The sequence below is a fragment of the Orycteropus afer genome, unplaced genomic scaffold, assembly GCF_000298275.1.
Source record: "Orycteropus afer afer isolate SDZICR_OR568_19922 unplaced genomic scaffold, OryAfe1.0 scaffold00180, whole genome shotgun sequence".
NCBI lineage: Eukaryota > Metazoa > Chordata > Mammalia > Tubulidentata > Orycteropodidae > Orycteropus > Orycteropus afer.
In genome coordinates, this window is record NW_006921767.1 from 7,039,500 (window position 1) to 7,051,399 (window position 11,900).

At 38.5% G+C, this 11,900-nt stretch overlaps 1 protein-coding gene across 1 annotated transcript in view; it reads left to right on the forward strand.

Moving 5' to 3' along the window:
- PROK2 (prokineticin 2) overlaps positions 1-2,796 on the forward strand; it is a 43,148-nt gene extending 40,352 nt beyond the window's left edge. The window contains exon 3 of the mRNA XM_007947329.1: positions 2,692-2,796. Coding sequence (XP_007945520.1) covers positions 2,692-2,796 — 105 coding nt within the window. The remainder of the gene's footprint in view (positions 1-2,691) is intronic.
- Positions 2,797-11,900: the final 9,104 nt, after the last annotated feature.

Consider the following 11,900-nt stretch of genomic DNA (forward strand, 5'->3'; position numbering starts at 1 on the left):
CATTAGAGAGATGCAAATCAAAATGACAATGAGATACCATCTCACCCCAGCACTAATGGCAATGTTCAACAAGACAGAAAATAACAAATGCTGGTGAGGATGTGGAGAGATTGGGACTGTCACACATTGCTGGTGGGTCTGTCAAATGACGCAGTCACTGTGGAAAGCAGTATGGTGATTCCTTAAAAAGCTAGAATTAAAAATACCATTTGACCCAGCAATCCTAGGTATATATCCTAAAGAAGTGAGAACCAGGACAAGAATAGATATATGCACACCCATGTTCATGGCAGCACTATTTACAATAGCCAAAAGATGGAAACAACCTAGGTGCCCATAGACAGAAGAATGGATTACCAAACTATGCTGCATGCACACAATGGAATACTATGCAACACTGAAAATAATGTAGAGTCTGCAAAACACCACATAACATGGATGAACTTGTAGGACATTATGCAGAGTCATATAAGTCAATCACAAGACAAACACAGTTAGTAGCTCATCCATCTCACTGGTCATCTGTCTCTCATCATTTAAATATAAGTTCCATGAGTTCAGTGATCTTTCCTGCTGTGTTCATCATTGTAACTTCAGTACCTAAAGTAGGACCTCAGGTGAAGGAGACACACACTAAATATCTGTTGAATGAATGAATAAAAGAAACATGCTTATTGTTTTCCATCCAAAACTGTTTAACATACTTATTATATTTCTGTTACTTCAGGCTCCTTGGTATTGCTATCTTTGGCAAGATTTCTCAACCTCAGCACTGTTGACATAGGGAGCAAGAAAATTCTTTGCTCTGATAGGCTGCCTTATGTATTGTAAGATGTTTAGCAGTATCCCTGACCTCTCTCCATTCAAGATAGTAATACACTCTAAGTTGTGACAACCAAAAATGCCCCAGACATTGTCAGATGTCCCCTGGGAAGCAAAGTCACCTGTGGCTGAGATCCACTGGCCTATGCAGTGGTTCTGGGCTTGGTGCAAAAGAAGCTCTCAATGTCTCCAAGTCAGAACAGATTAGAAAGTTCTGGTGATGAGCTCTCATACTGTCTGCTTATACTTGTTGGATCCATTCCAGCTGTATCCACTTTGTCTAACATATTCTTAGTGGCAGCAAATGAGCCAACCAGCAGTGTACCCTTTAGCACAGTGACAGAACCATTCCAAACACAGTCAAAATCAAGTTGATGGCCATTGGGCCTCTGTATAGCCTTCTTTGGTTGGAGCCATTCCAAAAGGCCTGGAATGGCGTGGGTAGATTTTGTCCTGCCTCTTCAGTGCATATACACCCTGCCCTCCTATTGCTTCCTTTTCTGGATTTATTGATCTCAGGCATCTCCCAGGCCCTTCCAGAACAATTTTGGAAGTGGAGAGCAGGAAAGAAGAAAGAGAAAGAGAAGAAACAGGAAGTAAGGAGAAGTTGAGCATGGTGCCAACCAAAGACTGGGCCAGAGTAATTGGCCTGTATGTTGTTGTGTCATCTGTTCTGTTGGTTCAACCCAAAGATAGGATAAAATGGTTCTGCCACTGTCTGTGGACAGCTGTCTTTATGCACAAAGCGATTATTTAGGAAGAATCTGGAAGGTGCATCTCAGATTTTGTTATATGGGCAGATAATCAGTAAGAGGGTGGCCTCTCTTAGTGGAATAGAATAGTAAAGATGCTACTAGGATATCGAATAAAGCAGTTAAGTTGGAAGGAATAAAAACATAGTGTTCTTCTCTGCTTAAAATGGAGAAGGATCCCTGAGGCACGAATCTCACAGCCTGCCTCTCTCACATTACTAGGAATTGTACTCATTTGTCCTCTTGTTTCATTGATTATAAAACATCTTCAGGCTTAGGGTTACATTTCTTCCTACAACTCGCAAGGCACAATCTCCAGAAGATGCCATACCTAGGGGAAAGAGGAAGATTTGTGTTGTCTTTGCCTCTTTTCTACATACATATTTTGAGTGTACTCTATTTGCCACTGATACAGAGAACCACCATGCTAGTGGACCCTCCTCAACACATCTTCACTGATGGCATTGCTGGCCTCTTGGAAGTAGAAATAGAATGATTCTTGGAATAAAGCCAGCCTTCCACTGCTTGATCTCCCTAGGCTGGAGTTTGGTTTGTTCCATTTCTGCAGATCAAGTTTGCTGCCTTCCCTAAATTTCTCTCATTCCTCTTTTTATTTTTTTTCCTCCAGCATTTTGACTCCTTGTGTCTGTGTGTCAATATGTGAATTTTATATGCTCATTTGTGTGAGTTTATGTAGATGTGGTCATGCCCATAACTTTATGCTTTTCTTTAGTAGCTTTAGTAGCAAGATACTATAACAATAATTAAGAAGAGAAATGGTAAAAAGCAGTAAGTATAGCTTGGTGACTAAAAGCTTAGTGTCTCTGGTCCAGCTGCCAGCCATGCTCAGATTCTAGATATGTGACCCTTGGGCAATTTACTTAATCCCTCTGTCCCTCAGTCGCTCATCTGTAAAGTGAGTACAACTAAAGTATTTATTCCCTTCTCAAGGTGGCTGTAAGGATGGAAAGAAGTAAATGAAAAGTGCTAAGCATATTACCTGATGAATAGTTAACACATAATAAACATTATCTGTTTCTAAAGAAATTTCTCAAGAATAGTTTAGTTTGTTTTTGAAATGTTTCTTGCTCTGAATCAGTTTTCCTTTTTATTGTAGGTTCCATTTTTTGGGCGGAGAATACACCATACTTGCCCGTGTCTGCCGGGCTTGGCCTGTTTACGGACTTCGTTTAGCAGATTTATTTGTTTACCCCGAAAGTAATCACTTTAGCATAGAAACTTTAAATGTGAACAGCCACATGATGTCTGTAAAGTCTTAACTTGTGATTGTGCCAAACAAATAATATGCCAGAAAGAAATAGTACTACTTCCTCAACCTTTCCAAGTTATAATTTTGTCTTTAATTTTTAAATGATTTTTTTTTTATTGCAAGTGAATTTTAATTTTGGATAGAAATATAAAATGCAAGGCCTGGTGGAACTAGTTCTCATTTCCTTGTTTGTATTTTGGTTTCATTTGGCTTTTTTATGGCAATGACTGACCCTTTTTCACAAAAGTGAGGAGAATAAGGATTTGATACTTTGTTTTAGAAGCTTTTTTTCTTAACCCTCCCACACACATCTCTCCATCCCTGCCCGGCCCCACAAACACACAAGTTGTGGTCTCATGCCTCTCACTCCTCAAAAAATGTTAAGGCCCTGACCTCATGCTTCTCCATTTTCCTTCCCTTCTCCATTTTAAAGTAGAAGAACCATATCACTGGCAGAACCACTGATGAGAATCAGGCTTTTTGCTTAATACTTACACAGTGAAAAGAATGCATAGTTGAACTGGATACTCTCATCTCGTCTTGTGGAGTGGAGTTGCACGTGCTTCTTGATTTTTTTCCTTAACCTGTCCATCCTGGTGATCTTCAGCTTTGCTGTCTGACTGATGTGATGAAGTAAAGAATGGAAAGCCAGATTAATTTCTTCTAGATTTCTAGACCTGGCTTTGCCTTTTTTGTTTTTATTTTTCTTAAGACTACTTCTCCAATACGGTACTACATTTATTTCTTTTTATAAACTTTGTTCTAGAAAATGTCACTTGAAGAGGAAGTATTGATTTTAATCTGGCATGACATTCATTTTAAAATCGGTAATAAATTTTAATTTGAACTTCATTTGTAACCGAAAGGTCTGTTGTAATAGATTGCCTGGCATCCTGCCCTTTGTACCTGTATCAATATTGCTGGGTAAAAATTCTGTATCAGAATAATGACAGTACTGTATATCATTTGATTTATTTTAATATTATATCCTTATTTTTGTCACAGTTCTCGTCAGTCTTTATTATAAGCAGATTTCTATACGAGCTACATTCTAAAATGAGTGAAGACATAAAAGTTGGTAAAGTAGTGGTAACAGTATGTGTGTTTGTATTTTAAATTCAGGAAAGTTTTGTTTGCATGTGTTTTAAAGTCATGCAAAAAATAACCCATATGTAAATCAGGACAATGCCGATATGCAGAACTGTCTTCAGAAATGGACTCCTGGGATTTCTTTGTTGATTCAGCAGATCATTAAGGAGTGCGTATCAGGGTGGTTAGGCAGGGTGGTAGGTGGTAGCCATTCAGTGATCCCCAAATCACCTTGCCTTGAAAGTCCCACCATGTATTGTAAATGGATTAAGTGTTGCAAATAAACAATTTATGAAATGTGTTTAACTGACTAAATTTGACCATGCCAGCCCACTAGAAGTTTGAAACAAAAGAAAAGAAAAAAAAATTATCCATTTCGTAGTTATTTACTCAATTAGAGCTCATAGTTCCACATTGTAGGTAATTGTACCTTGAACTCACAGGTACCATACATTTTTGGGATTTGGCGGTACTAATTACCATATGAAGGAGCTCTGGTGACACAGTGGTTAAGGCAGTTGGCTGCTAACCAAAAAGTCAACAGTTCAAACCAACCAGTCTCTCTGTGGGAGAAAGATGAGGCAGTCTGCTTCTGTTAAGATTTACAGCTTTGGAAACCCTGTGAGGCAGTTCTACTTTGTCCTATAAGGACATTCACTGTGAGTTGGAATCTACTTGATGGCAGTGGACTTGGTTTGGGTTTTCGTTTAATTACCATATGTGGCCATACAAGTATTATTTTGGGTTCAGTTTAATTTGTGTTTCAGAAATATCCCTCAGTGAGTTTCTAGGGGAAATGAGACTTCAACAAGTGGAATTATGGATGAAGAACCAGACCATTCACCAGTTTTTTTTTTATGTACTGTTTGATATATGCTTTTTCAAAAAAAAAATGGAAACCTTGTTGGATCTATTCATTTTCATCGAAGTCAAAAACATAACCAACTCTAAATTTTGCTTATATATATATATATATATATATATATATATATATATATACATACTACCCCTATTTTTAAAAAAATTATTCCATAAAGTGGTAAACTATATATACACAGCCAAGAGAATAAATTTCTCCAGTTTGTGTAGAAAATGTAGAACTGTTCCTCTTGACTCTCTGCCATTCAAAGAGCAGAACTTTGTAGTTTGTTTTCCACTTACTGTTGTTTTTATTGAACAGTAATTTATACATAGTGTAAAATTCCCTGTTTCTAATATATCTTTTCTTTTTTTTTAAACTTTTTACCTTTCAAATAATTGTTTCCAAAACCACTTGTCATCATACTTGGTGGAGATTCTTTAAAATTTTATATAAAGTACACAGAGTCTTGTGCTATAAAGGTGTGGTACTCTTTCTTCCGAGGGTGGTCTCTCATTGGCTCTGGGACTCCATAAGGCAAGAATTTTCTACAAGCTAAGGCAAGGTAAGAATTTACACAGAAATAATGAACTCAGCAGCTACTTTGATGGAAATATTGTGAAACAGAGGATTGTGATTCTGTCCATTCTATGGTAGAAATAGCTCTTAGAAGCTAATGAGCAAACTTAAGGAGATCTTTGAATTTTTTTTGCAAACATTGACTTTCATGAAAATGTCCGTTTCTGACTTTATTCTTAAAAAAAAAAAAAAATTTACCGTAGAAAAATTCATGCCAAAACTATTTCCTTACAAACCCTCATACCTAACTAAAGACCTCTCTATCCTTCTAAGCATTTCAAGTAGTTCTTTTGGTAGAGCCTTACAAAGTCAGTCTTTAATAGATTATATAAACAAATTTTCCTCTTTCAGTGGTTTTAGTATCAGAAATATCATCCTGCTCTTCTTTAACTTCATTTTTTAAAGATTAAAGTCGGAGATAATTTTAAAAACAGGATATTTTTGGTATTCAGTGAAGATCACTGTATAAAATAAATTGCCAGCCTTCTATGGCTGCAACATGTTGCCATATATTTCAGATAATAGCATCAGAATTAATATTTCTTTAATTCTCTAACATTTTCTCCTTAGTATATTAATTCTCAGTACTCCTTTTCCTATTTTTATTATGATTGGTGTGCATGGTGACCCCATGTATAATGGGACTGGACTGCTATGAGCCATAGGGTTCTCATTGGCTGATTTTCAGAACTAAGCCTTTCTTTCTAGTCTGTCTTAGTCTGGAAGCTCTGCAGAAACCTGTTCAGCATCACAGCAATACATCGGTCTACACTGACAAGTGATAGGTGTGCTTGAAGTGCATTGGCCTGGAATCAAACCCTGGTCTGCTCATGGAAGGCAAGACTTGTACCACTGAGGGGAGGATCCAAGATGGCAGACGAGGTGGTTAAACAAATCCAGAACACCTACAACAAAGACTTAAGAAACCAAATGAAATGGATATGGATGACAATCCTGGAATCCACAGCTTCAAGGGAAAGGATAAAGAAGTAGATAGAATACTGATTAGAGAAAGAGACAGAATGAAAACAGCCAAAAAGGAGACATATGGGGTGCTGAACTGCTAACCAGCCCCATGTGGCCATTTTGAATCATTGCAAGTAGTATTCCAACCAGGACAAGAACCAGAAATAGCTAACTCTGCTCTCTCAGGATACTGCCAGCACCCACAACAGTGATCGGTGACCAGAAAGATGTGATCTCCTCCCCTCTTACTCTTCACAGCTTTCCAGGATCAGAAACATGACCCCTGTGCTGGAACCCACCCAGCAGCCTGTCAGAACCCCATCCCCCACTGCCAGTCTGTGCCACTTTTTTTCTTTTCCATTTTCTCATCTTAGTTCTTCCCTCTCCTCTCCCTTTTTCCCCACTTCCCTCACTTTTTTTTTAAATGATCCCATGGAGTGGATACCTGTCCCTCAACAGCACCTTCCATGCGCCTCCATGGATGGTGGTATGTGCTTCCACAAGGTGAAATCCATGTTACCACTACAGCTGTTTTGGGCAGCTAATGCACCACTACTATGCCACTTTTTTTTTCTTTGGTTTTTCTTAATTCTTCCCCCCCCACACACACACACATACCACACTTGTTTTTTGCTTTTGGTCTTTTTTTTTTTTTTTTTCTCTTCCTCTTCCTTTATTTTTGTCCCATGGAATGGGTGTATGCACCCCCTGCCACATTCACCCACAATAGCACCTGCCTCTGCCCCTCAAAGTTGGGTGGTGTGCATGCCTGCAGAGCAGTCACTGCTTTCCCTCTGCAGCTATGTTTGACAAAGTGCTTGCATCAATATTATGCCTCTCCCCCCCCACCATTTTTTTCATCTTCTTCATAGATCTTTCTTCTTTACCCCCTGCTTTTTGTTTCTTTTCACCCTCTCCATTTTTTTTTTAATTTTTTCGCCCAGGAATCAGGACCCAGAATATCACACTTGCCACCTCATACATTAGGTGAGTGGCACCACCCATTCCAACACCACTGGATTGATAACAGATGGGAGGCCAACACCTGCCCAGCCTGCCTTCAGCTCTCTATACAAAGATCAGAGACTCATGCCAACACTCCCACTCACTACCACATCCCAACTAGAGATAGATAGATGGTGAGCAGCCCATTGCTGCCAAACTAACAACCAGAGTAACTTGCCTGCCCCACTATCCAGATACAAAAAATCAGGATGGAGGGAAACTATACAATGAACAAATAAATACAGTAATACCACAATGTCTTGGAGACTACACACACACACCCACGACAAGATCATTCAAGTAAGTGACCAAAATATAGGGCCAGAAAATTTCTGGAGGAAGAAGTGCTATTATAACTACATCATAAGAAATCAAAAGAATTATATTTAGTTATGCGATAATTGTTCGATAATTTCCACATTCTCTGGGATCATCTTTCTTTGGAATGGATATAAATATGGATCTCTTCCAGTCAGTTGCCCAGGTAGCTGTTTTCCAAATCTCTTGGCATAGCCGAGTGAGTGCCTTCAGTGTGGCATCTGTTCGTTGAAACATCTCAATGGGTATTCCATCATTTCTTGGAGCCTTGTTTTTTCACCAGTTCCTTCACTGCAGTTTTGACCTCTTCCTTCAATACCATTGTTCTTGATCATATGCAACCTCCTGAAATGGATGAACATCAAATAATTCTTTTTGGTATAGTGACTCTGTGTATTATCAAACAATATCATTAATACCACACACAAGTAAAATCGTGCTGAAGATATAATTCAAAAATGGTTGCAGCATAACATTGATGAACTTGGAGGACATTATGCTGAGCGAAATAAGTCAGTCACAAAAGGACAAATATTGTATTAGTCCGTTATTGTGAAAGTTAAGGAAAGGTTTATATATTGGAGGACATTTTCTCTGTTGGTTACCAGGGGTGGGAGGGAAGGGGAGGGAATGCTGTTAGATAGATAGAGATAAATATTGATTTGGGTGAAGAGAAGGGCAATGTACCAAATGTGAGTGACCAATATGGCAGCATTGAGGATGAGAAAGACAGAGAGAGTTACATGGGCAGTACAAACAAGTATGAACCCCTTTGCAAATACAATACTGAGTTGTCAATGAAAGCAAACATGGGTATAGGGACGGATAGATGGGTGAACAAGCTAAACAATTATGTATGTCTAAATGGAGAGTGTATCCAAGATCATATACAGGGTTGGCAGACAATGGGCCTCTCAGGGTGCAGAAGAGTATGAAGTGATGGACACTGGGAGGAGGTAACTATGGGGAGGAAGTGGGAGGGGAGCTGCTGCATTGTAAATTTTGGTCAATGACATGAGACAAAGTATATGTGAACTGCTGTATGAAAAGTGAATTTACTCTGTAAATCTTCACCCAAATCCTAAAAAAAAAAAAAAATGGTTGCAGCAGTATATTGATGGATACTTCCAGAAATGCAAACTGGATTCAGAAGAGGATGTAGACCAAGAGATATCACTGCTGATGTCAGATGGATCTTGGCTCAAAGCAAAGAATACCAGAAAGATGTTTACTTGTGTTTTATTGACTATGCAAAAGCATTCAATTGTATGGATCATAACAAATTATAGATAACATTGAGGAGAATGGAAGTTCCAGAACACTTAGTTGTGCTCATGAGGAACCTGTACATAGACCAAGAGGGTGTTGCTCAAACAGAACAAGGGGTTACTGCATGGTTTAAAATCAGGAAAGGAGTGTGTCAGGGTTGTATCCTTTCACCATATTTATTCAATCTGTATGGTGAGCAAATAATCCAAGAAGCTGGACTATATGAAGAAGAACGTGGCGTGAGGACTGGAGGAAGACTCAATTAACAACTTGTGATATGCAGACAACACAACTTTGCTTTGCTGAAAGTGAGGATGTCTTGAAGCACTTACTGATGAATATTGAAGACTACAGTCTGCAGTATGGATTACACCTCAAAATAAAGAAAACAAAAATCCTCACAACTGGACTGATAAACTGCATCACAATAAATGGAGAAAAGATAAAAGTTGTCAAAGACTTCTTATTACTTGGTTCTACAGTGAACACCAATGGAAGCAGCAGTCAAGATATCAGATGATGTAATGCATTGGGCAAATCTGCTACAAAAGACCTCTTTCAAGTGCTAAAGAGCAAAGATGTCTCTTTGAAGACTGCAGTGTGCCTAACCCAAGCCGTGGTATTTTCAATCACCTCATATGCATATGAGAGCTGGACAATGAATAAGGAAGATTGAAGAAGAGTCAGTGCTTTAGAGTAGTGGTGTTGGTGAGGAATGCTGAAAGTACCATGGACTGCTAAAAGAACTAACAAATCTGTCCTGGAAAAAGTGCAGCTCAAATGCACCTTGGAAGCAAGAATGGCCAGACTTTTTCTCACGTACTTTGGTCATGTTGTCAGAAGGGAACATTCCCTGGAGAAGGATATCATGCTTGGTAAAGTGAAGGGTCCATGAGATAGGGGAAGGCACTCAACAAGATGGATTGACACAGTGGTTGCAATGATGGGTTCAGGTATAGCAAGGATTATGAAGCTGGCACAGGACCTGTCAGTGTTTTGTTCTGTTGTGCATAGGGTCACTATGAGTCAGAGACAACTTGATGGCACATAACAACAACAACAACATTTAAATACCCTCAGTGGATTGAGAGAAAGTTCAAGGAAAACACACAAAACTCTAGAAGAATTTTTTTTTAAAAAAATACAAAAATAAATTTACAAAACAAATGGAAAATTAAAAACCATACAAAATCATCAAATAGAAATCCAGAAGGTTAATATGGAAATTTGAGAAATAGATAACACATTGGAAGGATAAAAGAGTAGAAATGAATTGGTGGAAAACAGAAATAGCAAGATTGAAGACAAATCTCTTAATACTAATTTGTTAAAGGAGCCATCAGAAAAAAAAAACAGCAAAAATGAAAGCTTAAGAGACCATCAAGAGTAATAATTTACATGTGATTGGAATTTCAGTACAGGAAGAGACAAAAAATAAAGCACTGAGAAAATTGTTGAAGACTTACTAGGAGAAAACCTCCCTGATATCATGAAATATGAGAAAATATCCATTCAAGGAGTTTAACAAACTCCAAATAGGAGAGGCCCAAACACAGAATTGCCAAGATATGTCATAATAAAACTTTCTAAAACCAAAGAAAAAGAAATCCTTAGTGCAGCTCCAGAAAAATGAAAAGGTACCTTCAAAGGAGAACTGGTAAGACTAAACTCTGAGTTCTCAGCAGAAACCATCCAGGTGATAAGGCAATGAAAACCAAACTCATTGCCATTGAGTTGATTCGATGCATAGTGATCCCTCCTTGGGTGTCCAAGGTGGTATCTTTATGGAAATAGATTGACCAGTCTTCCTTCCAAGGAGTGGCTGATGGGTTTGAACCGCCAGCCTTCTGGTTAGCAGTCAAGTGCCTTAGCCACTATGCTACCAGAGGGTTGGGTTAGGCACACTTTAGTCTTCAAGGAGATATCTTTGCTCTGTAGCACTTGAAAGAGGTCTTTTGCAGCAGATTTGCCCTATGCAATATGTTGTCTGAGGTCTTGACTGTTGCTTCCATTGGTATTGATTGTAGAGGCAAGTAATATGAAGAAGGAATAAAGAATGTAGTTACAGGACTTGCAAATGGAAAGGAAGTCAAGATAATACCAAAATAGAAAGTACTGTTTTAAACTTAGGAAAATAATAATAATTACAGGATAACCTAAAAGAAGTTAAACATTCTCACCAAAGTGAAAAGAAAATCATAAAGATTCAGTAAACACTACAACAACATCAATGAAGGTAACTGATAGAAAAAAAATATGTAAACAAAATGAACTCACACAAAAATATATGGAACAAATAAACCATCAACACCACATTAAAAAAAAAAAAGAACAACAACAAAACAACAAAATGACAGCAGTAAATTCATGTTGTTGTTAGGTGCTGTCGAGTTGTCTTTGACTCACAGTGACATGCTATGCACAGCAGAATGAAACACTTCCTGGTCCTTTGCCAGCATCATGATCCTTGCTATACCTGAGCCCATCATTGCAGCCACTGTGTCTATCCATCTCGTTGAGGGTCTTCCCCTTCTTCGTTAATCCTCCACTTTACCAAGCATGATACCCTTATCCAGGAAATGGTTCCTTTTGACAACACGACCAAAGTAAGAAAGATGAAGTCTGGCCATTCTTGCTTCCAAGGTGCATTTGGGCTACACTTCTTCCAGGACAGATTTGTTAGTCCTTTCAGCAGACCATGGTACATGCATTCTTCTCCAACACCACCACTCAAAAGCATCAACTCTTCTTTGGTCTTCCTTATTCATTGTCCAGTTCTCACATGCATAAGAAGTGATTGAAAATACCATGGCTTGGGTTAGACACACCTTAGTCTTCAAGAAGACATCTTTGTACAGGCATGTGAGTTAAACATTTACCTTAAGTAGACACACGCCCTGGAGAGAACAATCATGGGAGAAGGAAGGGCTGCTTATGCACAGGGAGATAGCTTAGGGTGCAGAAGAGTATG